The 26,886-nt window shown below is 47.6% G+C and overlaps 3 protein-coding genes and 1 non-coding gene across 4 annotated transcripts; all 4 read left to right on the top strand.

The window, feature by feature from the left end:
• Positions 1-17,172: 17,172 nt before the first annotated feature.
• LOC127348985 (probable indole-3-pyruvate monooxygenase YUCCA10) lies at positions 17,173-18,627 on the top strand. Its single transcript, XM_051374822.2, has 4 exons — positions 17,173-17,784; positions 17,906-18,139; positions 18,230-18,352; positions 18,448-18,627. Exons 1-4 carry the CDS (start codon positions 17,173-17,175, stop codon positions 18,625-18,627), a joined length of 1,149 nt encoding a protein of 382 aa, XP_051230782.1.
• Positions 18,628-21,005: 2,378 nt separating this feature from the next.
• Positions 21,006-22,333, top strand: LOC127295806 (uncharacterized). The gene is made up of 2 exons (XM_051325804.2): positions 21,006-21,165; positions 21,455-22,333. Exons 1-2 carry the CDS (start codon positions 21,115-21,117, stop codon positions 22,085-22,087), a joined length of 684 nt encoding a protein of 227 aa, XP_051181764.1. The 5' UTR covers positions 21,006-21,114; the 3' UTR covers positions 22,088-22,333.
• Positions 22,334-22,358: 25 nt separating this feature from the next.
• Positions 22,359-22,430, top strand: TRNAH-GUG (transfer RNA histidin (anticodon GUG)). Its single transcript has one exon. It is a non-coding gene; the product is annotated as a tRNA-His (tRNA).
• Positions 22,431-22,512: 82 nt separating this feature from the next.
• Positions 22,513-26,073, top strand: LOC127295805 (transcription factor bHLH140). The gene is made up of 6 exons (XM_051325803.2): positions 22,513-22,673; positions 22,771-22,910; positions 23,359-24,314; positions 24,526-25,225; positions 25,315-25,485; positions 25,576-26,073. The coding sequence occupies exons 1-6, from the start codon at positions 22,625-22,627 to the stop codon at positions 25,912-25,914; spliced, it is 2,355 nt and encodes a 784-aa protein (XP_051181763.1). The 5' UTR covers positions 22,513-22,624; the 3' UTR covers positions 25,915-26,073.
• The last annotated feature ends 813 nt before the right edge of the window (positions 26,074-26,886 follow it).

The raw sequence follows: 26,886 nt of genomic DNA, 5'->3' as shown, positions 1-26,886 counted from the left end.
ACCATCTAACAAGCTGAGAGAACAATCGCGTCAAAGCCAAACTACATCACATGGTTCATCTGGTCCTCATCAAGTGAAGCTCATGAAGATACCTCAGGACTCAAGATTAGGAGTAGTTTACCTGCTCACTTCTTAACTGGTATAAGTCAGCACCGACCCTCATGCTGAAGATTGCCTCTGACGACCTTTGTTGCTGCTTCATATGGATACCAACCAAGAGCTCCGACGACTTACTAACTTACCGCGCGTTATAAGGTTTAGTAAACACCATGAGTGCCTTTTGAAGCCGTGGTCTACATTTCTCCCCTGAAGATTCTTCAACTGAATACGGAAGATCGACGACTTCTTCAGAAGCCCCAGGCAGGACTACAAGGCAGGAACTCTGAGTTTTTCCAAAAAGCCCGATGAAAAACCATAAGGGTGGAAGACTTCGTCTTCCACTAAAAATTGGAGCTGACCCTAAAATTTTAAAACCTTTCTAAAACACCGTTGGGAACTTGGAATGCACTAACCCCTCTTGAAGCCGTGGACTACACAACGCCCTCTGAAGATGTTTTCAACTCAAGACAGGAGATCACTGACTTCTGCAAGGAGCGCCCGACAAGACCCGTGGCGGAATCTTAGAGTTTTCAAAGACCCCCGGTGAACAATTTTAAGGGTGGAAGACTTCGTCTTCCACTAAAACTTTAAGCTAACTCTAAAAAGTTTTCAACCCTGCTAAAGCACCGTTGGAGTACACTAACTCTCCTAGAAATCATGAACCCCTGCTAGGATCGCTTAGAAGCTACAGATCTTACACCTACATGGAGTAGTCAACCTCTTCATGGAGCTCGCCATCGGCAGGAATCCATCATGTCTCCCAGAAGATGAAGCAACGACCTTCTCGGCAACAGCACATCTACAGAAGAATGGAGTTTAATTTTAGTTAAACTTTACAACCCCTCTAGTTCTACGCTTAGTAATCTCGGGACGAGATTATTTTAAGGGTGGAAGATCTGTAACACCCCAACTTTTTGCAAGCTTGTTTAATTATCCAAAGTGCAAAAATTAGGGGGAACAAAAACTTTTTCTATAGACTAATTAAGATGAATTGCCTTGGTCTGTTTGTTATGATGAATTGCTTTGACCTGTTGGTAGATGTATTGTCTTGTTTTGCTTGTTGAGTTTTGTCTTGAGCTAACCCAAAGAACAACACCTCTAGTGGTCAAACAAACAACTCACCACAATAAAACACATATGCGACTTAGGAAAACTTGTTTTCCTTTTTACTACATCAAACCCCCCTCCTGATGGCAACTTGAGTGTACCATCTTGATATTCCTCTTTGTGATAATCTAGCTCAAATCATCCTTAATTCAAAACTTGGTATCATCTACCCCCTTGCTACATCCTTCTCTTATACCCACTCATCCTGGTTGATTCTGAAGCCAAGTCAACAATCTGTTTTGGCAGGCTTAAAATGTTCCAACTTTGGCAGTTGTTTCTTGAGCACCCGCAACTGTTATTGGTGATCTCAATGCATAGATCTCATCTATGCAACACCCTCTACAATTTCCACGTCTTGCATGTCTCATTCTATCCTTACATTTCTTATACCCACTTGATCTTCTACCCTATCCACTACTTCAGCTCTAGATCACTTATTCCTCTTTCACCTCTTATTTTTATTTTAATCCAAGTTTAGTCTCCACAAAACCAAGTGTGTGAATGATTGTCACATAATGTGGTAATCATATACCCTTGAGATCACTCCTCCCAAAAGTAGTTTTCTTTCTCTTTCTCAAAAGTTCTCAAAACCTCACACCCTTCTATGTGGCTGTCAAAATATTTCTAATTTCCAAACTATCTTCAAAACCTTCATAAATTGAATCTTGAAAGTGTGTCTGATATGTCTATCATATCTTTTCCCTTCAAAATTTATTTGCTAGAAAGACCACTTTTGTTTTCATCAAAATACATGTTATTGGTACACATGCCCTTCTTGCACTTTTGCCATCAAATAAATTTCATGAGCCTTATATTCTTACTTTTGAATTCAAAATACTACCTTGCTACTCTCTAAATCTTCAAAATTTATTCAAATGTTTTTCATTCAAAATTTGCCATAGACATGTGAAGTGGTTCAAACAACTCTCTTTTAACCTACACCTACATCTCCCCGTACCTCATCTCCACTTCACCCAAAATCACCACTATCTCTCTAAAACTTGGACCATGGTGCCCATACACCACCCCAACCCCCTGCACCTCTTGGCCCAAACTCAAACCCTCTTGGACCCTCCCTGGACTCCCCTCTCTCCCTTCCCCAAGCCCAGCCACAAGTAGCCCAACTCTAGCAGCCCAAAAACTGAAACCCTACGGAGCCAGAGAGGAAAACCAACGTGAGCAGCTATTCGGGGAGCCTCCCGCTCGACCCCTTCCATCCCGCGCGCCTCTCCCCTCCCTGCTGACGTCTACCACCTGATGTCACCCCGCCCCCACCCTCCTACGTCACCCATGACACCCGCCTCGGCCAACCATTGGGCAATGCCACCACCGGCTCCCCCTCCCGTTGCCTCCCTCGCCTATAAAAGGAACTCCCCCACCCACTCACTCCCTCACACTGCTCCTCTTCCTCCCCAGAGCACCTCCCAGAAGGCGCCGAGGCGCTCCTCTGACCCCCAAGCTCGCTGGAGCACCCCACCCATACGGTCACCGCAAGGGTGACGAGGTGAAGGAGCTCGCTCCCGTCGACCCCTGCCTCCCTCCTTTCCTCCACCACCATCGCCTGCCCCTACTTGCCCTAACCCACCCCCTCCCGTGTCCAGGACTTCCAGGACGCGCCGCCAATGTCGCCGGACCGGAGACATATGCGGAGGAAGAACGACGGGAGAAGCTGCTGCGAGGGACCAGGAAAGCCGCCGAGCGCGCCGCTGGACGGCCTCGACCCGCCACCGCGCCGCTAGAGTCTCGCCGCCGGCCGCCGCCGCCGCCGGTAAGCCCCCTGGCTGCCCTCTTCTTCTTTCCCGAGCCGCGCGTGCGTGCGTGCCGCAGGAAGGAGACGACGCCCCGATGCGATCGGGCATGCATGGCCAACCGGCCACATCGGCCCATGCACATGGGCCCCGCACCGGGCCCTCCCGCCCTTCTATTTTTTCTTTTTTCAAACGCCAGCCGGAAATCCCCCCTGGGCCGGCCCAAATCGCCACCCCCGCGCGGCCCAGAATTTTCCCGCCCGTTTTCCAGTTTCAAATGCTGTTAATTGTGACGAAAACCAGTGGCATTCAAATACAAATATCTCGTGATCTACAAACCCAAATTGAATGAAACAAATTTCATTAGTTTATAAATTTAATTACCTTTCCTATGCCACTGGTCCCATATTTTTAGGATTTTTGTACGATGTTTGGTGAATTAAACTTTTACTATGTGTACTGCAGACTCTAGCTAATTCCTAAAATTGTAGGATTAATATTTTTGGGTGAATCCAATTGGGTTAGTCTTGTATTAGTACTGGCCATCTAGGAAAAATATTTTTAGTCACTGTTCATGCATATTTGTTACTATTATTAATATGTGTGTGTCACATCAATTGTTGAACCAAATTTTTTTGTTTATTTAAAAACTTTGCCCATCTCCTTTATTAAAAATGGTCAACCTATGTTTTATTTCTGAAAAACAAAACCTTTTTCAACTTAAACCAAGTGTTATTGTTTTGCTTAAGAATTCAATAGGAGTAGTACCTTGGTTACTTCCTATTTTTAGTATAGTGTTTTGTAAGCAAAATACAATAGGAAAATGATGTCTTGCTTTTCCAAAAATGTTTTATGAGGCCAAAGCATTGCACTTGTATTCTTTTTGGTGTTATCTACCAGGGGATATTTAAATTATGCCATGGTGATAACCGGAGAAGCAATTGCTACTTTGTGAGGCTCTCATACTTTTATTAAGTAAAATAAATGGGTTTTCTTTTGAAAAGTTGTTTTGAAGTAACTATAAGCCCTTTTGTATGTTAGCCCTTAATAGAGTGCTTAGCTATTGATTGTTCATTGTTGATTGTTGTGTTGTTACCATGTGATTGATTGTGTTCCTTTTATATTTTCCGGCGTTAGATGCGAACAATTTCGGAGAAGAAGAAGAAGTGGAATCGGACGAGGATTTTATATTGTTGGAAGTCTTATTTGATGGAGTTGGAGAAGTCCAGGGACAAACAAGCCAACCAAGGCAAGCCATCTTTTGATCTCTTGCTATTTATCCTTCTTGTTGTGCTCATTGCTCCATTATATACTTGGTTCCTTGTATCATGGGTGATTTTTGGTCCTCTACTCTATGCATACTTATTCCCAAAGTATGTTGAACCCCTTGTTGATGCTTTGCATACTTGCTCCCAAGTATGTGAACCCCCTTATTGATGTTATGCATGCTTACCCTAAGCATGTATGCCCCCTTGACCATATCCATGTTGTCATCTTCTTAGTGGTATGATGATTAACATCATGACCCTTGTTTGAATCATCTTAATTATGTTGTCCCTATACATGCTTATCCTAAGTATGTATGATCCCCTTAACACCTCAATTATCATCCCCTTAGTGGTATGATGGCTAGCATCATGTCATTATGACTCTTAGTTCCTTCATAAAACTATAGGTTGGGAACCCCCTTGGAAAAATACCTTGTTGAAAATAATTTTTGAAAACCTTGGGTGAGTTGGACTTACCCAAGTGTGTGTTTATGAAAGGAAAGGATCTTGGCAAAGATGGTTGGAAAGAAAATCTTGTTTTCGAAAACTTTGGCGCCTAAGTATTCACCCGTGACAATTAACCCGCGCAACCACATTACCCTGGAGTGGGACGGGGCTTAGCTCGTAGTTTGTTCTTCTTAACATGGGACACCGCACAACTATATAAGGGTAAGGTTACCCCTGAATCCAGATTGTCGTTGGTGGAGACAATAGTATAACAGGAGGCCTTCGGGGCTGACCCGTCCGGAAGACACTATGGGTCTCCTGGCTTGGCGGTGGAGCCACGCTCAAAGTGAGGTGAGCTGCCACGGTGCCGGGGAGGTACATACTCCATAGGGTAGGATCCCGTGCTAAGACGAATAGGCGAAAGGCTATGTCCGAGTTTTTGTCATGGCATAGTTGATATGCGGGGATGATGCCCACATGATGAACTCGCGGATCTTGTGGGGAAAGTGTGCAAACTCTGCAGAGTCAAATCTATTCGAATAGCCGTGTCCGCGGTCATGGACGGTTGGAATGGCTGTTGCTTAGCCTAAAGAGTTTTGTTTTATGAAAGTGTTTGACAAAGGAAAGGAAGGAACTTGCTTTCGGAGTACCGGGAAGGTACGGGAAAATTGTGATGACCATATGGAGATGGTCGGAAAGGAAATAAACTGGGTTACTCCCATCCTAGTGTTTTATGTTGTAGAACTCTTTTGAAGTATCTTCTTTAACAAAGATATATAGATGTCATAGAACACTCCTAAGTATCCCCTTCGACCGAGAAGTTGGAATACTATCTCCACCAAAGAAATTACATCTCTCCTAGATGCTATATTCACAAGAGAAACTGATTCTCTTATGCATGCTATATCCACAAGAGAAACTACTCTTCCTCTCTTGTCTCTTTAGTTAGCTCTTGTTAGTATCTTCTTGATGGTTTGCGAGTACAATTCCAAATGTACTCACGGCTTTGTCCCTGGCTATTTACTTGGCCAGACTTGGAGGAACACGACGGATGAAGAAGGAGTTGGCGACGTCTATGCATGCTAGGAACGTCTTCCCAGTCAGTTGCCTGTAGGGTTATGGCAGATGACTTGGGTACTGCGCTGCTGAAGTGATGATGTTTAGTTAAGCCATTCGAGGCTATTATGTAAGCATTGGTCATGTGACCATGTTGTAATTTTCTTATTCCGATTTGTAATGGATGGTGTAATTTGATATCAGTTCGGTTATGTGTTCACGACGCACTGATCATGGGATCGTGAACTGTATACATAGCAGGGAATTTCGGACAGCTAGTCCGGGGTCCCCACACGTATTCCGGGTATCATCAGATCCGGATGAAAGAGTCTTACCAAAAGGCGACCTCGTTCATCACCCCATTTGGCACTTACTGCTATGTCACTATGCCTTTTGGCTTAAAAAATGCAGGTGCCACCTATCAGCGTACGATGCAGCGATGCTTGAAGGACCAAATTTGCCGGAACGTGCACGCTTACGTCGACGACATCGCGGTCATGACCCGGAAAGGATCCGACTTGATCAGCGACCTCACAGAAACCTTTGAGAATCTCCGACGGTACAAGATGATGTTGAATCCGCTGAAGTGCGTCTTTGGCATACCAGCCGGAAAACTCCTTGGCTTCATTGTCTCTAACAGGGGCATTGAAGTTAACCCGGAAAAAATCAAGGCAATCCAGTGCATAAAAAGGCCAACTTGTCTCAAAGATGTGCAACGACTAACTGGTTGTGTCGCAGCAATCAACAGGTTTGTTAGCCGTCTTGGCGAGAAGGCACCACCCCTGTACAAGCTATTGAAGAAAACAGACAAATTTGTCTGGGATGAGGCAGCAGATGCAGCACTTCAAGGGTTGTAGGAAATACTCACCTCCCCACCTATCCTAGCAGCTCCAGGAGAGTCAGAGCCTATGCTCCTTTACCTGGCAGCTACCAACAGAGTCATCAGCCTCGTCATCATGGTGGAGCGACAGGAAGAAGGTCACGAGTATGGAGTCCAAAGGCCAGTCTACTACATTAGCGAAGTGCTTACGGAATCCAAACAACGCTATCCTCACTTTCAAAAGCTAGCTTACGGAGTTGTCCTAGGCAGCAGGAAGCTGAGACACTACTTCCAGGAGCATCCAGTAACAGTCGTGAGCAAGGCTCCGCTGTCAACGATTCTCAACAACACTGACGCAACAGGACGCACAGCAAAATGGGGCATTGAATTATCCGCCTTCGACATCAACTACAAAGCCAGGGCCGCGGTTAAATCCCAGGTCTTGGCAGATTTCGTCGCAGATTGGACAGAAGCTCCGGATATGAATTTGGAGCCGGAACCAGAGACATGGGTTATGCACTTCGATGGATCCAAGCAGCATCAAGGCTCAGGAGCCGGAGTCACCCTGAAGTCCCCTACCGGAGAAGAACTGCAGTACGTTCTGCAGATACACTTCGAAGCTACAAACAATATAGCGGAATACGAGGCTCTACTACACGGATTGCGCATTGCCAAGGAAATAGAGATCAAGCACATCATATGTTGTGGAGATTCAGACCTGGTGGCACAGCAAGTAGCCGGAACCTGGAACGCCAGAAACTCCGTCATGGCGGCTTACAGAGACGAAGTTGACGAGATCGCCAAATATTTCCTCGGATACGAAGTCAAGTACGTCAGGCGAGACGATAACACAGCGGCAGATATGCTATCCAAGCTCGGATCCGGCAGGAAACCAATTCCGCCTGGTATTTTCCTGGAGCATCTACGGATACCCTCGGTGAAGGGCGCTAACCCGAAAAACCCAGAGGTGGCAGTATCTCCGGCCAGAGAAGTGATGGCTATCGTTCTGGCTTGGACACAGCCTTTCCTGGACTACCTCATTGATCAGAAGTTGCCAGAGGACGAGGTCCTCGCACGACAGATCATCAGACGAGCAAGATCCTACACAATTGTTGATGGACAGCTCTACAAACGAAGTGCAACAGGGGTATTTCTCAAATGCGTCTCCAATCAAGATGGCATTGAAATCCTCAGAGAGATCCATGCAGGGGATTGCGGGCATCATGCCGCTCCCAGGTCACTCGTTGCAAAAGCTTTTCGGCTAGGGTTCTATTGGCTCACAGCTAAACAAGATGTTGACAAAATAGTCAAGACCTGCCGAGGTTGTCAGTACTACGCTACTCAACCAAACGCTCCAGCCCAAGAGCTGAAGACCATACCTATCACCTGGCCGTTTGCGGTCTGGGGGCTCGATATGGTTGGTAAGTTAAAAAGATCATCTCCTGGCGGTTTTGAATACCTCTTGGTCGCTGTTGACAAGTTCAGTAAGTGGATCAAGGCAAAGCCAGTGAGAAAAGCCGACGGTGCTACGGCACTAAAATTTGTCTGCAGCCTCGTGATGAGATTCGGCATCCCACATAGCATAATCACTGATGATGGCACAAACTTCGCACAGGGAGAATTGAAGGATTATTGCGAGACAGTAGGGATTCGACTGGACCTTGCATCTGTGGCTCACCCACAATCCAATGGTCAAGTTGAAAGGGCTAACGGCCTCATATTATCAGGAATTAAGCCACGCCTTGAAGAACCGCTGCAACGAGCAGCTGGGGCTTGGGCTGACGAGTTGGAAGCTGTTTTGTGGAGTTTACGAACTACCCCTAACAGGTCAACAGGATTTACCCCTTTCTTCCTGGTATACGGATCCGAAGCCGTGCTTCCCTCCGACATCATCCACGATTCACCGCGAGTTTCCGCCTATGATGAAGAAACAGCTGACGAGGCCAGACAGCTATCTGTGGACCTGATCGAAGAAGCTCAGAATTTAGCTGACCAGCGCTCCGCCATTTACCAGCAGAAGCTCCGACGCTATCACAGTCGTCGAGTTCGGAACCGCTCTTTCATGGCAGGAGACCTGGTCCTCCGCCTTCGGCAGGTGAAAGACCATAAGCTGCAATCTCTGTGGGAAGGACCCTTTGTCGTTAGCAAAGTACTTCATAACGGGTCATACTACCTTGTTGATTTCCGGGAGCTGAAGGACAGACCTGCTAATTGGTACCGGAAACGCAAGCGTGAGGATCCGGATGACATCTACGACGAGACAGATCGCCCTTGGAACATTGCACAGCTACGTCCTTTCTACACTTAGCATAATTTTCCGAGCTACAAACTCTGTAATAGTTATACATGATTAATGAAATAAAGCCTGTGGTTCACTCTCTGAGTCTTTTACCTCCTTTACTTGTTCATTTTTAGATCGTGTATGTTTTCCGACTAAAACCGCAGAGCTGGATTTTTCCGCCTAGGCGTGTATAAAAGTTGTGAGTTTCAAAAATCGTCCTTTAGGACGTAAGCTTAAGTTTTCTGATGGAGGTGTTTTCTGTTGCGAACTCGTGGATTCCTAGTAGCGATTTCCGGCACCTATGCTTGGGGGCTTGTTTCCGCGGTTATTGACGGATTGCCATTGGGCTTCGTCGCCGCTGGCGAGTGTTTCCGGCTAAGGTCTTCCGGCTCGCGGAAGGTAAAGCGAGCAAGCCAGAAAACAATGAGATCAGCACTTGCTTTCCGACACAAAACGAAACATGCAAATAATCAGGATAAGTGTTTCTGCCCATGCATGGTTGTTTCGTTCCTAGCTACTTAAGAATTTAAGTTATATTACAAACCCACTCCGGGGCCAAAATGATGCAACATTATTTCGTTGTTTCACAGGAACTCTACTCGGAGTCCTCCTCTTCAGATTCTTCATAGGCGGAGCCATCGCCATCGCTATCACCGGAGCCAGCTTCGGAGTCTTCGTCGGAGCCTTCTCCGGAAAGCTCAACGCTTGACCCGGAACCTTCCGCGTAGTACTCCGGCTCACCTTCCTCCTCTTCCACATCGGAAAATCCCTTGGGCAGATCATACTTGTGATACCAGAACGAGTGGTTAACTCGCCTGACAAACAGCTGCTCAAACCCTTTGGTTTCCGAGAGGATGGCGCGCATGTTGGCACCCTCTGGAGTGCCACGCGCAACATCCGCGAAGTTGAGTGATGGGAAGTGAGCCTTGCAGGTGGCTAAGACCAGGGAGGCGACTCCGCGAGCGGAAGACTCCTGCCAATCCTTGATGAACTCCGGCACTTGCTGCATCAGCTTGGTCATTGTGTCAATTACTGTGGTTTTGGCCCTCTTCAAGGACAGGGTCTTGGCGATTCCGCGACAGGCCATGAATAGCGCGTCGATGGAACTCCGCGCTTCATCGTATGCTTCCGTCCTCTTGAAGGCTGATTCTTTGTTCCACTCAAAGCCAAGGCTTGCTGCGAATTTTTTTGAATCAGTTCCTCCGTGGACAGAGCAACGTGTGGTGTAGTTGGAACAACGACAAGGAAAAAATGCTTACGGAAGATAAGCTTGTCAATGGCTTCCGCCTCTGCTTCTTGAACCTTGTTCTTGGCCACTAAGGAAGTTACCCTTTGTTGGCTCTTCTTCAGTTTATCAGACAGTTCCGCCCCGTCACGGGCGTGCTTCTCGGAGAGCTCCTTCCTCGCCTCATTCTCCTTGTCGGAGGATTCCTTGATAAAGGTCTTGAGGGATTCGTTCTCCGCCTCGAGCACCTTGACTTTGGCGGACAGGTCATCAAAGGCAGAGTGCTTGGTAGTCTCTTCTGCAGTCGGAAAGTTACATACGTTATGCATCATGAACAGTTATATCAGCATATAGATCAAAACTCGGATTTTGTACCCCGAAGGCGGGTCTCCAGATGCTGGATAGCTTTCTGGCTGTTTTCTGCGTTCTGGCGCAGCCCCTCAATCTCCGTTATTTGCTCAAGCACGTGCACGCGCAGATCTTCATGCAGTTTCCGCGTGGTCTGAGAAGCAGTCAGGAGTTAGCCGGATATTTAAAATCTTGTGGGCTGGCGAGGAATTCAAAGTCTTGGAGGTATAAAATTTTAAATTTCCGCCTAAGGTACATATTGACGAAAGCATCGGCTAACACATGTTACACGGAAAAAATGTCTGACCCAATGCTTGGGGGCTAGTGTTACCTGGCGCACGTCCTTGTGCTTAGCAAAAAAGACCTTGAGGTCGTTCTCCAGGTCGGTGAGCTCCTGCATCTCCGTGTTCGCCGTCCCCCACACCTTGTCCATCATGGCGGAAACTTCCGCGTGGCGTTGTGCGAGGGAAAGCTTTTGCAGAGATGGGGCAGGTTGAGGGTTAGCTTGAAGTGTGCTGGAGGCATGAATAAGCTGCACCTCTTCTGCTCATACTCCTCCGCTGTAGGCTCGGCAAAGGTGGCACTTGGTTGATCAGGCGGAGGTGCAGACGAGGAGGCGCCCTTGCCGGAATCGCCATGGCCAGCGGTGTCTTCAGGAACGTCATCGATGTTGATGACGTCCTTGGGATCCGGCTTGGTGGCAGATGAAACCTTGGGCGGAACCTCCACTTCCGGCGTAACGGGGATAGAAGCCTGAGACGGCTTGACCTTCTTCTTGAGGGCTCTTGGAGCCTTGGGGGGCTGGCTTTCGGAACTTCTGTAAAAGGAAAAAGCATAGTAACTAAGTAAGGATTTGCTCGTGAAAACAGAAGAATTTGGATTCCGGAAACAAGCATTTACCCAGAAGGCTTGAAGAATTGCTGGATGTCGGGTTGGCCTCTGTTGCTGGTATCGATAAGTTTGAGGCGCTTCTTCTCCGCCTCTGCTTTCCGAGTAGCCGCAGTGCTGAGCACTTCGCGGGCGCGTTTTGCTGCAGGGCTGGAGGGAGCAGCCCCCTTCCTCTTGGAAGGGCGCGGAGCGTCGTGAGTTTCCGCCTCCGATGCGGTCTCCGGATCCGCGTTGCCCGTAGAAGGGACCCGGACGAGGGTTCCGAGTTCGCCTTCCTCGAGGGCTTCGAGCTAAGACACAGAGCCAACACTTAGACAAAAATTTGAACGCAAAAGAAACAATGGACAAGTCAAGACGACATACCGCGGTTCCGGAACCGTTGATGTTGATGTCTTTGTTACACACGTGAACATGAAGTTCACGCGGAATCTTGATGAGGAGCCGGATCCTCTTGTCAATGGCGGCGGCGGAGAGATTATCTTTCGTGGCGCGCATTGGGTCGTTGCGCCCTGTATAATGGAACATCAAGCGGTCCCTGTGTTGGAGCGGCTGGATCCGCTTGGTGAACCAGGACAAGGTGAGATCCTTCCCCGTCAGCCCCTCCTCCGTGAGCTTGCAGATCCACCTAACAGCGCGGGTCAGCTGGGGCGACTCAGAGAGGTGGGGGCACTGCGTCCATGCCGGAGTCTCGCTGGCGGGGCAGTTCTTGAATGGCGGCAACTTCCTTTCGCCCGCCGGGTCGGAGACGTCCTTCAAATAGAAGAAATCCCCTGACCAGTACCGCGCGGATTCGTGGCGGTCGGTATGTGGGTAGACGCGGCCAGGGCGGAGCATAAAGGTGATGGATCCGCACGTCGCCAGCTCGGAGCTCTGGCGGATCTTCTCCTTCTTGACGGAGAAAAAGTACTGGAAAAGGGAGAGTTCGGGAGGTACCCGGAGATGGCCCTCGCACAGGGTGACGTGATTGCTGATCGCTAGCACGCTATTCGGAGAGATGTTGTGGGGCTGAAGCCCATATACCTTCAGGATTTCCGAGAAGAAGTCCGAAGGCGGGAACGAGAAGCCTCGCTCCACTAGCGCTTTAGTCAGCACCATCTCGTTGTCTTGAGGGGCTGGAGCCAAAGAGTTAGGAACCGTCCGCCAGCTTCCGGGTTGCAAGAAGCCTTCCGTCTCCAGGTTTTTCAATTCCAACTCCGTGGTGGTGCAGGGCCACCATTTCCCTTTGGACTCTGAGTCTCGCTGGCGGGCTTTGGGTTTCTTGGTGGTGATTTCTTCCGCCTTCTTTTCTGCCTGCTCCGCCCCGGAGGTTTTCTCCGGGATAGCTGAGGTGCCTTCGGCATCCTTGCCAGAATCCTTAGTGGGATCCAGCTGGACTGGGATGAAGGGAGGAGGGCGGAGGAGAGTGGCGTCGCCATGATTGGCTCGGAGGTTGGAGGCGGAGTTGCAGAAGACATCTGAAGACAAAGAGGTCGCGGAAAAATAAGACTTAGTCGGATCCACGTCTTCGTCCTAAGGATCGTCCCTACCAGCTACGGCGAAAGGTTGAAGCTCGGAGAACTCACCGTGATGGATTCCGTGGTGGTCGGAGTCGCCGGCAAAGAGTTTTTCGTACGGTGGCTCGCCGGAGTTAAGAACTCGATGAACAGCACGGTGGTGAAATCGCTCCAGCGAAGCTCCGACGAGTTTTCCGGCAGACTCCGGCACGACGGAGGAGGAGCTCGCGGGCGGCGCTTCGCGGAGAGGTGAAAGAGGGGGTGAATGGGAGATTAGGGTTGACGGTGGATATTTATAGGCCGGAGGGAGGAGATTCGTGCTCCGCATCCTGTGGTCGGAACGCAAGCGTCGCACCGTTGGATGCGTGACACGTGTCCAAACCCTAAACGGTAAAAATGGCTAAGGATAAGTTACCACGCAAATCGCGCGAAAATGGCGCCAGAAATTGGCGGAGCCGTTTGAGTCTTTTAAGATTTCGGGTAATCGCGCGAAGATAAGCAGTTCTCGTTCGCAAGCAGGGAAGTAACCCGGAAACGTGTCTTGAACCGTCGATGGATGAAGTCCCGCAGGATGGGGATATTTTCCGACTAAAGGTTGGGAAAGAAGAAAATAAGAAGTTGGAGTTCTTCAAGTTTCTCCGCGTTACCAACATTTCCGGAGACCATGAGGGGCAAGCAAGGCGGAAACAGGAGGCGAAACTCGGAGAACTCTGGGGGCTACTGTTGTGGGTATACTTCATGGGTGTACCATCGACAGTGCCTAGATCCGGCAAGCCCGGGTGGCCCACAGATGGTGATGTGGCATGTGGCCCATCGGGCGGCCCAGTTGCTGTTGATCCTGACGGATGAAGTCCCGCCCAGGCAAAGGGAGCCGGATCCGACCGACCTTGAGGAGGAACCCGGATCCATGAAGGCCCATTAAGGAACCCGGATCCGGTACGACGTAGATAGGAAGGCGGATCCTTAACGTGCACGGCAAGACATTGTACCGTAGTTAGGCAACCTGTATCCGGCTAGGACTCTCCATGTAAACCCTAGATTCGTGCGCCTTTATAAGCCGGATCCCGGGAGCCCTAGAGGCACAACCACAACTCATTGTAACATCGCGAAAGCGCCCAGAGAATTCCAGACAAGCAACAGTAGGCCCTATCATCGTGCAGGTGTTCCGAAGCTGGGTAAATCGCGTACCACCGCCCGTGTGCACTCCGTCCTATGGCCCCTACTTCTTCACCCCCTCGTGAGGATCCCTCCTCCGAGGTACCGTCGATTAGGCAACGACACCCACAACCCGAAGTTTATGAAGCCCGGAAGCCCAATTAAGAGATAGTTTGGAAAGATAGAGTTGTACTAGGAATAATGACTTGTAACTATTACGGGACGAACTCAAAGAGTCTCCCGGACTTTGTAACTTGTACATCACGAAACCCTTGGCTCCGCCTCCTATATAAGGGGGAGTCGAGGGAGAAAGAGAGGATCGATTTCATTGTCAACACAACCCCAGTTTTCTAGCAGTCGAGTACTTGTCCGGCTGAACCCTCGAGATCTACTTGCCATCTACTTCCTACGAAAACCCTACTCTTCAATTTGTAGGCATTGACAAGTCGATACCTTGTCAGCCGGTGTCTACGATGCACACAACACATAGAAAGAAAGGAAACGCACCTCGTCCTGGCTCATGGACACGCCGAACCCGCTACCGAACACCTGCTGGGTGCGCCTACCATCGCCGGGGAAGAGGTCGCGGGGAAGGCCGGTGCTGTCCGTCACGTGGCCCTGGGTGCGGCGCAGGTCAGGCGAATCGTTCAGGTCGGGGAAGCGGAAGGCGTCGCTGTCCCGAGCCGTTGAATCCAGCGAGAATGGGGCGTTGTTGTCGACGGTCATGTCGCTGTCCCCAAACTCGGGGGAGTAGCGGGCGCGGCCGTCCATCTGCGACAGTCGCATCTGTAAGATCGACGGCGCGTCCGCGGTGTACCCCGCGTAGTAACCCGGCGATGACGGGGAGCTCGAGATGCTGTTCAGGCTGCCGCCCAAGCTCAGGCACGCTTCCGCAGAGGCCACCGCTTTCGCTGCGTCGAGGGCGGCGATGCGGCGCCTCCTGCGGTCGGCCGTGACGAAGGCGCGTCGTTCCATCTCCGTCTCCCAGTCCTCGTGCGGCATGGTCGCCGGCTTCTCCTTCGGCGCGACGGTGCGCGCCTTAGGCGGCGCCTTCGTCGACGGCTTCGCTGCCTTCGCTGGAGCCCTTCTCTTCGGTGGCATGGCGCGACGGCGAGGGTTTTTCGGGTTCGAGGCTGGATGGGAGATTGAGCGGCTGGCGGGAGAAATGAGCGGCGCAGGGGACGGGGTTTTGGGGGAGAAGATGTATATTTTGTTGGTGTGTGGCTGACAGGCGGTTCCCACGCCCAAAATTTTCAGCCTCGCGAGGCGTCGACGCGCTCGATTCGCGCCCTTGGCGAAGGGGCCGGCACGGGATTGGCCGCGCTTCTATTGGGCTCCAAAAATCGCCGGCGCCGTTTGGGGCGCGCCGGTGCGAGCCCATTTTCGCCTCCATCCCCCAAATAGCTACCGGGGCCGCCGGTGGAGATGCTCTAATAGCTGGTTTACAATTGCTGTTGCCAATTGTCATATTTTGTGATCAAACTTATCATTTAGATTAGTTTGGTCACACTAGTTCCTGTCCCCACATGGATTAAGCTCCTAAACAAAACAATGCATTCCCTCAAGACACATAAGTTAACCCATAATCTCCTCCGCATTGTCTTTGATATTTTTTATTGCAGGTTTGAAGATGGCTTTTTTGAACCACTTTACCGTAGGGGGTGTAATTTGAAGAAGAAGATTAGAAGAAGACCAAGATTAGTTTTAGTATTTTCTAGTATTTTTTGATATTTGGTCATTTGTCATAGTAAAGCATGTACACTTGTAATTACATCAATTTTTTACTAATCTGATCTCAGTTTCCCATGCTGCAATCTTTTAGAAAAGTCCTAGCTTAGCTTAGTTTTTCTTGTCCTTGTTCATCCTTGTTAATCTAATCTCTGTTTGGTATGCAGTAATCTCGGTGTCTCGTTGGCTCTGCAATGCCTTTTCATTCCACTTGTAATTATGTCATGTGGACTAGTAACAACTCTTTGTAATATTCTTTTAAACTCTGTAGTAATCTTTTGATTCAAATTGTATTTGAGATATACATTTCAACTATGTATATGAATTTTTGTTTGAATCAATAATATTCCATGGTTTTTTAAATGTTGAGTTAAAGTTGAAAGTACAAACTCTAACACAGTTGGTCTTTTGTAAGTTGTGCTTGTGCATCTCAGTCCTTTTAATTATTAATTATTTACCAGGTGTTCCAAAGGTAGCAAAATAAGCAACGATCATGCCCATTTCCATAGCTCCTTGTTAGTTACTTTAATCATTTAAAGACTTTGTTTTTCCTACTTACGGAAGCATGAGATGCATTGCACACATGTATATTCCTCGTTCTCGTCAGCAAACCATGTCTTCTCAGGGCGCGGTGTGTTTTCCATAATATAAATTGCATGTAAAATACAAATTATACTATTTGTCTTATTGTAGTACAAAATTCTGATGTTGCTACTTTACATCACCCCTGTAACCACAAATTCCCATGCCCACAAGACATTTGAGTACACATGTTAACATATGGCCGGTGAGGCAGTGATCATTCATAAAAGTAGCAAAAACGAGAATAAGATACAACAGAGTTCACCTAAGCAGTGTGTAGATTGTAGCGTGGTGGAATAGTCCATTTGCGCGAGGATGACATCAGCTACGGATAAATGTTGTGGTCTGCTTAGTCTAGTGCATGTCGGGAAACCTTTTTGGGGTCAAAATGTTGAGAAACGTTGACTCATCCTTATCCTACCAAGTGCAGGAAAGGTAAGAAACACCTGGCTAATATGCACTCTGAGCATATCTTGTCCTAAAAGAATTTTAATTGATGGTGATAGCAAAGGAAAGAAATGCGACGGTAAAAAGAGGGAAAGGAAACGCTGACCAACTATATGCTAAACATACCCATATACGATTACTAAGTTTCCAAAAGAATGTCAAAGATCAAGATTGCATTTCCTACCTTTTCTGCATTTACACCAACAATTTCATTTATGACATTCTAATCTATAGAGAACTGGATAGATCAGGTTTTATCCGCCAATTAATCATTGCCTTTTCCTACACCCCTTAGTCTGAAACCAGTCACAAAACAGAATTGGTGCATGAAGTCTACAAGCATATATATGCCTCATATGCGACTATTTCATCAGAGATTCATCCAGCCAACACCTAGAACCAAAATCCCCTTCTTATTCTGAGTCTCCTAGTCTACCACCGCACCCCAATCCCACAACTTCGCCAAATCTTGTCTTTGCGATGGAGAATGTTGCCGTGCTGATTGTTGGTGCCGGTCCAGCAGGCCTCGCGACGGCAGCGTGCCTTACCCAATTCTCCATTCCCTATGTCATTGTCGAGCGCGAGGACTGCAGCGCGTCACTTTGGCGCAACCGCGCATACGACCGCTTGAAGCTGCATCTTGCAAAGGAGTTCTGTGAGTTACCACACATGTCATACCCAGTAGATGCACCAACATACATACCAAAAGCATTGTTTGTCAAGTATTTGGATGAGTATATTATGCGTTTCAATATTCAACCAAAGTATCTCATTAGCGTGGAGTCATCCACATATGACAATGATAATAAGTGTTGGTCCATCGTGGCCCGTGACATGGTGGAGAGCACAACAATGAATTTCAGTGCAAAGTTCCTTGTTGTGGCCAGTGGTGAGAATAGTGCCGAGAATATTTCGGTGATCCCTGGACTTGACAAGTTTCCGGGTGAGGTCATCCATTCGTCAAGATACAAGTCCGGCAAGAGCTTCTCCGGTAAGAGTGTGTTGGTCATTGGATCTGGCAACTCAGGGATGGAAATTGCTTATGACCTCGCGACCCATCGTGCCAATACTTCGATTGTTATACGAAGCCCGGTATGTGCACTTTATAATTTATTTGGTAATAAGATACACTTTTTTAGTATTATTAGAACTGGAATATTATTTTCTTGTATCATGCAAGTTGCAAAGATGTGTGACATTTTTTTGGGTGCAGATTCATGTAATGACGAAGGAACTCATCCGCTTGGGGATGACACTAGCCCACCATCTTCCACTGAATCTAGTGGATAACATCCTTGTTATGGCAGCAAAATTCATATTTGGAGACCTATCAAGGAATGGCATCACAATGCCAAAAATGGGTCCAATGATGCTCAAGTCAAAAACTGGCCGATCCGCTGTGATTGATGTTGGCACTGTTGGTTTAATAAAAAAAGGAATCATCCAAGTAAGTATATCCTTGGACCTGATATAGACCTTATATATGCCATATATATTTACTATTCCAGTTTATTAACATTTTATTTACCTCTTATAGGTTCAGGGAAGCATTAGTAAAATCATGGGAAATATAGTTAAATTTCAAAGCGGTGATGAAATCTCATTTGACGCAATTGTGTTTGCAACTGGATACAAGAGCACAGCAAATGTGTGGCTGAAGGTACTAACATTGATTTCTTCTGTCTAAGTCAAATTCGTTTTTAAGCAACAATTATTAGATCTTCTAACCAAGTTATTTGACATCTATGCGTGTAGACTGGTGAGAGCATGTTAAATGACAATGGACTGCCGACCAAAGATTATCCGAATCATTGGAAAGGTGAAAATCAGCTTTACTGTGCTGGATTGGCGAGGAGAGGATTGGCCGGTATTGCCGCGGATGCCAAGAACATCGCCAATGACATTAAATCTGTGATATCATCTATGTCCGGCTAAATTGGCCTTTATGTAATTTAATGGGCCAAGTCTGTGATATCTTTGAGACATTTTCATGCCAAGGCTCGTATGTACAAGGGAGTAAACTCTGCTCTTGTATATTAACAACAAGGGCCATGTAGTTCTATTCTCGTTGTGTAAAAGGGGCTTCGTAATTTTTGCTGAACTTACGGTTTTCTACCGTACTCCGTTTACCTTGAATTCATATAAGCAAAATTCTTGGGATGAGCAGTGTATTTTCTGTAGAAAAAACTCTTGTGGCATGTTTATCCCCAACAATGAACCACGGGGTAATCATCAACTACATTAGTTTGAGCTACTGTAATGCCATCCATCAGTCCTAGGATGACATTACGTGATGAGGATTATATACTATATGAATGCAGAACAGCCGTTGATTGTCAAAATTCTGGATGACTAAATTCAATGTTAGAAGCTTCGAAAGAAAGTAATATTATCCTAGAATAAATAAATGTTCTACAAAAAAAATAGTACTTGAAGATGAATACAACACGAGTCAATATGCCAATATGCATGGTCGCCGGTGCAAATTCTAGGAGAAGTGAAGTTTGAGGTCACAAAAATTGCCATATGTGCCAGGTGTTGGAAGAAATTCAGTTTTGTCGGCAGTTAAGTTAGAAAATAGCTCAAACTCAAATACATCAAGAGCTCAGATCACTTCATACCCTTTCACAAGTTTCATTACGAAGGGTACAGAGAGATCTCAGCCTTCGATGTGTTTGAGTTTGGGGGAGAGGGGGGCGCACTGAAGTAAAAGTGTAGAAAATAAACTATGGTGATCTTGTTCTCGACCCGGTCGTTTTACCGTTTCCAATTAGATTAGATTGTCGCCATGAACTTGTCGTGGGAATGGCACCAGTCAACAAGATTGTGGCGGCATAGTAGGGGACCAAGAGAGGGCAGTGGGATGGCGCCAACCGTTAACTCCGTCGTGGTCTGAATTGTAGATAGTTTTGTCATTGTCTTCTTCGTGTGTGAGTACTTTATCACTTTGTCTCCACAGCTGTTTCTCAGGTTCAGCGAGATTGACAACTACAAATGGTATAAGAGCCAAGCATCAACGCTCTAGTAATCATGACTGAGACTCCACCACCTTCGTCGAAGTCACACTCGCTCTCGCAGATGCCGCAACACACATGTGAGCAGAGTCGCGAGTGAAGCAGGGTTTCGTGTGGAGGCGAGGTCGTGTGAGAGGGAAGCGGTGGTGGTAGGGTCGTCATTTACACAACGATATGCCACCGGTATAAGCTACCAGTAGCGTGGTAGACGGCACGCCTCCGATAACGTACACCAATGGCGATATACCGTCGACGTGCTGGGTACACACCACATTGGGCTTTTTTGGCACGCCGCAAATAGACTATTTCCTACTAGTGCCTCCATCCTCTGTCCCCTTGAGAGTTGACTGTGCCCATCCAGCGCCCATTCCCTACTCCTCCGCGTGATCGTGCAACTTGGCGTGAGGATGGGAGAGGTTGTTGGGATGCTTTTGTAGATACTAGGGTTAGGATTAGATTTAGGGTTATGTTTTTCGTTGTGGCACTTGGCGTTGTGTCTTAACAAGGCATTGATCTGGGTCAGCGAGCGGCACTGGACATCGGCAAGACATTTCTCTGGTCCGCGTCAATGGAGGGCAGCGGTTATGCATGGATTTGGTGTAAGCTTCTTCAATAAGCTCATTGTACCTCTCCCTTTTGAACTTTCTTCTCGCCTCCATGGAGGAGGAAGGGTGAGGTGGAACGGGAGAGACTAGAGGTTTGGCTTCGCCCACTCCCTTCTTGTTGATGTTGTCATGGTGATATGAGTGAAGGTGGAGAGGGAGGAAGCTCTCAATCTTCTTAATTGGTCCCATGCTCATCATTAACGACAATCATGTGGAACTACGACGTGTTTTGTCACTTGTCGGTTTCCATGCCGTTGAATCCTCTGGCCAAAAGGTGGCAGTTTCAAGAATTCCTCCCAGACCAAGGTTGGCAAGACCACAAGAAGGGAGGCAATCCATCTTCCTCCTAGCGTCCAAGCCATCTACGTCCTCAAGGTGCTAGAGTTAGCGGCGTGGTAGCATCATCACACCTATTGGTTTCATCCCCGGCTACGATGGCGCTGGCTTAGTGAAGAAGATGAAGTTTGGACCCAATCACGTTTTCACTTTTCCCCTTCCCCCTTGCAAAGTTCAGGGACTGGGCTGTAATTTGTATTTATTTCAGCCCCTTGTTGGGCTGTCTTGTAATTGTTAATAGAGTAGCTTGGGTCCTTTGTTTTTAAAAAAGCCTGTCACGGGCGGAAAATAAAGCGAATTTCCCAAGCGGGTCCTCAGGGTTACGTGGGTTAACAAAAGCATCACCAATTTGACCCGGCCCAACAAGCAGTCGGATGTATGCATTCGTGCATTGCGGGATGGCCTCACAAGTTCTATCTCTTCTCCCCTAGAGCACAAAATGCTGTGAGTGAGCAGGGGAGAAGAAGATGGCTGCCACCAGCCTCAGTTCCCCTCCCTCCAAGGTTGCCACTGCCAAAGTAAGCTTCCGGTCCATCTTCTTTCTCCCCCTTCTTTTTTTCTCCAATCTCTTGGAATCGTGTTGTTTGAATTAGAGCTGATATTATGCCGGTCAGGCCTTGCAACGAGTTTAGCGCACGACGAGATTGAAATTCTGCTTCTCAATTTAGTTCGCACTTTGAAATACTAGCACCAATTTGAGTATAGGTTCATCTGACAAGCGCCCTGCAAGTTGTTGGACTACTCTGTAGTATCATGCTGAAGTTACGTGAATTGCTTGCTGAATCTTTGGTTCTTGTATGTACGCAGCGAGGAGGCATCCCCAAACCTTCCTCGTCTTACACCCAGCTCGCCTTCTGCTCCAGACATGCCTTCCAGAAGATAGGAACCGCCACAGCTCTGCAAAGGCCTCAGAATGAGGTCAAGCACGCAAGGCCCTGCGCGACCACGGACAACGACCGGGCGGCGCCGGCAGAGGCAGTACAAGAAACAACCATCAGCGCCGGCCAGGTGACGTCCGGCAGCAGCAACGGCCAGCAGCCGCAGCAGATCGAGCCGCCGAAGCGGGTGCCGCTGACGGCGCGGGAGCGGCTGCGCGCGGCGCGCGTGCTGGGCAAATACGCGGCGGAGCCGGCGGACAAGAAGAAGGGGTCGCCGGAGTTCAAGAGCGGGTTGCTGGACGCGCTGCGCGAGACGGAAGGCGGCGGCGGGAAGAAGGGCGGGAGGAAGCGGTCGGGGCTCCCCGAGGCGCCGAGCAACCTGCTGGACGACAAGAAGCGCGGGATGCCCAAGCCCGGGTGGACGTTCGACTGGATGGCGGCGCTGCCGGTGGGCACGGACGTGCTCATCGTCGCCGCGTCCTTCAGCATCATCACCACCGTCATGTTCGGCACCACCTACCTCGTGTGGAAGCTCGGCGCCATACACTTCAACGAGTACTAGCACGTCTTCGTCTTCAGCTCGCTGTTGCTCTATGAACAAAGTCTTTATTAGCTCGCTAGATTGGGTGGTAGGAACAATCTATCTGGAGTGCTTGATGATGCTGGGTTCGAAAGTTTCGTGGTTTATGTAGTACAATAATGCCGTTTACTGTTTCAGGCAGATTTTGAGCACAGAAATACACCATGTTTGTACGAATTACGAGTACTGAATTTTATACTATAGAAGTTACAGTGCTGTCTTTTACAATTTGTGGTGTTTATTGAACACAAATGTGGCTGTAGTTTAGTGGTGAGAATTCCACGTTGTGGCCGTGGAGACCTGGGCTCGAATCCCAGCAGCCACATCCCTTTTTCTATTTTTTTTTTGACTTTTTACTGACGGTTAGATCATGCTGGATGATTAACGGTTTTGATTAGACTGTGTTGATGCACTGACAACCAGGGTCCACAGTTCGCCGTCCCCCTCCCATCCCCTTCGTCTCCGCCGCTCCGCCCATCGCCATAGCCGATTTCCTCCCCTCTCGAGTTCCTCCGCGAGATGGACTCCGACGGAGGCGCCACCACCGCCGCTTCCGCGGCAACCCCAGGTGATTTTCTCCCATTTCCCCCCTGTACTCGGTCGGACAGTGCCACCCGTCAGACGCTAAAACCCTAGCGCGCGCTTTGTCGAACTATTCCTTGCAGGCTCGGGCGCGGAGATGAAGGAGGGCGTCGGCAAGCATGTGATGGTGATCCTCGTCGGCCCCCCGGGGAGCGGCAAGTCCACGTTCGCCGAGGCCGTCCTAAACGCCGCCAGCGGCCGCCCGTGGGCCCGCATCTGTCAGGTGAGCTCCACGCGCTCCCTTCGTGCTGATTTGCTTAGTGGTGCCAGTGCTATCTTCTGAATTTGATGTTTGATGCTTGCTGATGTCAAATGGGGGTTCATCTGTTGCGGGTCTGAAAATGATTGCATTTTACATATTATTATGTTACTGGATTATAAGTTCGAATGGTTAACTCGATCTAAATGGGAGTAATACTGAACTTACAGAAACGGCACCACATGATTTAGAAAACATCGCAAACATAAAAACACCAAAATCCTATTTCCTGAGTATGTTGGACCAATTTGAGTTGTGCATTTGGTCTGCGATGATACGAAGGAAGTCCTGCGCAACTTTACTTGGCTTTTTTTTTTTTTGAGATCATGGCTTACATGTTAAGAGTCGTATTCTTCAGCCGAAAATCCAGTAAATGTAACAACATTTTGTTTGGGTGCTTATTATTGTCTAGGACACAATTGGAAAGGGCAAAACTGGGACCAAGATACAGTGCTTGAAGGCCGCAGCAGACGCTCTGAAGGAGGGAAAGAGCATTTTCATTGACCGGTGCAACTTGGAACGTGAGCAGCGTGCTGACTTTGTGAAACTTGGCTCCACTCTACAATCGGATGTGCATGCTGTTTTCTTGGATCTCCCTGCCAAGGTTTGCATCTCGCGCTCAGTTAGCCGAACGAACCATGAAGGGAATGTGCAGGGCGGGATGGCTGCCATGGTTGTGAACCGCATGCTCAAGAAGAAGGAGACGCCCTTGCTCACTGAAGGTTTCAGTCGGATCATGGTCTGTCAGGATGACGATGACATTAAGAAGGCAGTTGACACATATAGTGCTTTAGGGCCTTCAGATAGTCTTGCTTCAGGAGTGTTTGGTCAGAAGAGTAAAGCGCCTGTACAAGCTGGTATAATGAGATTTCTAAAGAAGGTAGATACTTCTAGTGCTGAAAAATCCAGTGGAGCTATGCTTTCATCAAGTGGTAGAAAGCCAGGACAGCAAGATACATCACCAAAACAGGACAACCCTGAAGCTGTTAGCACCTCTTCAATGGAAGTAGATAACAAGTCGAATAACATGAAGGGAAATGAAGAAAAAAGTAAAGAAAGTGCTTCTTCTGACATCAGTTCGCTGACTTTAGCATTTCCATCAATTTCTACTGCTGACTTCCAGTTCGATCTTGAGAGAGCGTCTGAGATTATAGTGGATACAGCTTCTGAATTTGTGCAGAAGCATGATAATGGAAGACTAGTTCTTGTTGACTTGAGTCAGAAATCAAGAATATTGTCGTTGGTCAAGGACAGGGCTGCTAAGAAGAACATTGACTCCAGAAGATTTTCCACATTTGTAGGGGACATCACCCAATTGAAGTCAAAAGGAGGTCTTCACTGCAATGTGATTGCTAATGCCGCCAACTGGTAATTACTATTCTCACTTTAAAGATGCAAATGTTCTATTAAATACATATTTACGTCCAGATTATGTTATATCATTGAGTACTTGAATACTGGTTTATTCCTGCTCGGATTCAAACTGGACATTTGGTTTTTATCTTCTGCAAGCAAAAATGTTTACTACCCTCCCTCATCTATCATGGACCTGAAGATGATACCTGTAACTTTCATGCAGGAGGTTAAAAGCTGGAGGTGGAGGGGTTAATGCAGCAATATTTAATGCTGCTGGAGAAGATTTACAGCGTGCAACCAAGGAATGTGCTGACACATTGAGACCTGGTAGCTCTGTTGCCGTTGCACTTCCATCTACTTCCCATCTGCATCAACAGGAAGGGGTGACCCATGTCATACATGTCCTCGGACCAAATATGAACCCAATGCGGCCAGATTGTCTGAAGAATGACTATACCAAAGGGTGTAAGATTCTTCATGATGCATATACTTCACTTTTTGAGAACTTTGCATCCATCGTCCAGAGCCACACTGTGAAGCAGAATGATGAAACTTCATCAAAGAAGTCAGCGTCCGGAGTGATATCACCTAATGATTCAAAAATGAAACGACAGGACAGCCATGATTCTGAAAGGGCCAAGAAATATAAGTTGCTTCCACCTATTTTGACTTCAAGGCAAAACCATGAGCACCAAGGGACTAACACTGGGAATTATCATGATAAGTCCATGGGGTCGTCTGATGCTCCGAATCAAGCTAGAGAGGAAGACAGCAAGAAGAATGGTGCGGTCACCAATAAGACTTGGGGAAACTGGGCACAGGCTCTTTACGAGGTTGCCATGCACCCAGAAAAATACAAGAACTCAGATTCTATCCTGGAGACATCTGATGAAGTTGTTGTTCTAAAAGACCTCTATCCAAAGGTATTGTGAAATTAAACATCCTTTCGCCTTTATCTCTATGCTACCAATTACTGTGGTTGACATCTCAAGAATGCTCTTTATGTATGCAGGCCAAGAAGCATGTGCTGGTGATATCTAGGAGAGATGGTCTTGATTCTCTAGCAGATGTCAAGAAAGAGCACTTGTCTTTGCTGAGGAGTATGCATTCAGTTGGGGTGAAGTGGGCACAGAAGTTCCTAGAGGAAGATGCATCTCTGATATTCAGACTTGGATATCATTCGGTACTGTCTTAACTCAGTGTTGAACTGTTTATTTCCCAAAGTTTATGATGGCATGAACAATACCTAAACTTATGTGTTTGGTTTTTGCAGGTTCCATCCATGCGGCAGTTGCACCTTCATGTTATAAGTCAGGATTTCAACTCACCCAGCTTGAAGAACAAGAAGCACTGGAATTCCTTCACCAGCGCGTTCTTCCTTGACTCTGTTGATGTCATGGAGGAGATCGACCAGCAAGGATCTGCAACCATCAGCCCCGATGAGAAGCTTCTTGCAATGGAGCTGAGGTGTCACAGATGCAGGAGTGCCCACCCGAACATCCCAAAGCTCAAATCCCACATCGCAGCCTGTAAGTCCTCCTTCCCCTCCCATCTTCTGAAGAAAGACAGGCTGCTGTCGTCAGATTCAACACTGGGTATGGACTGCGCTTAGAAGAGTGAACTCAACAGAACAGAATGATCCTTGTAAGCACATTTTGCATTTCGTGCTGTTAGAAAGGATGGACCACTTATGGGTTTCTCTGCCAATGTTGCACAAACAACTTCCTTTGCCGTTAACTGAGCTTTGTAAATGTTCATGTCCTATTCTGCATTCCATATGGTTTCTTGCATGTCTTCACATCTTTCTGTTAAACTACTCACGACTGTACGTGGATAAGTATCGATACAATTTTCTTGAATCGAAATATGGAGATAATAGTGCATTGGATCCAGTTAAAAAAATACTCCAGCACAAAGTACTTGTGCTCCATTAAAGGTAATCCAAAGTAGCGCTCGTCCGGCTTGACATTGACATGTGAGCGGGGTACATTTGTTCCACCAAAACCTACAAAGTAGTGCTAATTAATGCTGAACGAATTTACGGAGTAAGCTTTTTGTTTGTTTTCTTGCTTTTAGACACATAAACTTCCTGTATTTATGAGTGAATAAACCGCGCTTGGAATCATGTCGACATACGTCGAGGTTCTCTTAGAAAATTACTTGATCAATGGACAATATTTCCTAGACGTGCTAATCTTTGAATCCTGCAAGGAAGGAAAGAACGCCATGGCAAGTGAGAAGCGCACGCCTTGCAAATCCTGTTCGGCCGAATGATCCTTAAACGCAGCTGGTCTATACAGCTAGTGGCAAAATAACGCAAAATAGCTAGACAATTCAGAGAGTAGAGGACACGTACGGGAGATGGTTTACTAGTTTCAAGAAAGAACTGAACCATCATGATGAATTGTCTTCATGACCTGACCCCAAGATTCAAATGTTGAATCGTCGCTTCCCTCTGTCGAAACGAAATGCCGTTTCCCTTCCCAGGAAAACAACAGCAGATGAACCACACCGCTTAGATGCAGATAACTCCGTCCCATGTGTCTCCGTCACATGCGGAAACTTCAAAGGTTGTATGATATTT

This window comes from Lolium perenne, chromosome 4, assembly GCF_019359855.2.
Source record: "Lolium perenne isolate Kyuss_39 chromosome 4, Kyuss_2.0, whole genome shotgun sequence".
In the NCBI taxonomy this organism is placed as follows: domain Eukaryota; kingdom Viridiplantae; phylum Streptophyta; class Magnoliopsida; order Poales; family Poaceae; genus Lolium; species Lolium perenne.
This window is presented reverse-complemented; position numbering and strand designations above follow the sequence as displayed.

Coding starts and splice junctions, on each gene's coding strand:
- LOC127348985 (XM_051374822.2), top strand. CDS start 17,173: ATGGAGAATGTTGCCGTGCTGATTGTTGGTGCCGGTCCAGCAGGCCTC. Junction 18,140..18,229: donor TAAAAAAAGGAATCATCCAA/GTAAGTATATCC, acceptor TACCTCTTATAG/GTTCAGGGAAGCATTAGTAA. Junction 18,353..18,447: donor CAGCAAATGTGTGGCTGAAG/GTACTAACATTG, acceptor CTATGCGTGTAG/ACTGGTGAGAGCATGTTAAA.
- LOC127295806 (XM_051325804.2), top strand. CDS start 21,115: ATGGCTGCCACCAGCCTCAGTTCCCCTCCCTCCAAGGTTGCCACTGCC. Junction 21,166..21,454: donor CCAAGGTTGCCACTGCCAAA/GTAAGCTTCCGG, acceptor GTATGTACGCAG/CGAGGAGGCATCCCCAAACC.
- LOC127295805 (XM_051325803.2), top strand. CDS start 22,625: ATGGACTCCGACGGAGGCGCCACCACCGCCGCTTCCGCGGCAACCCCA. Junction 22,911..23,358: donor CGTGGGCCCGCATCTGTCAG/GTGAGCTCCACG, acceptor ATTATTGTCTAG/GACACAATTGGAAAGGGCAA. Junction 25,226..25,314: donor TAAAAGACCTCTATCCAAAG/GTATTGTGAAAT, acceptor TTATGTATGCAG/GCCAAGAAGCATGTGCTGGT.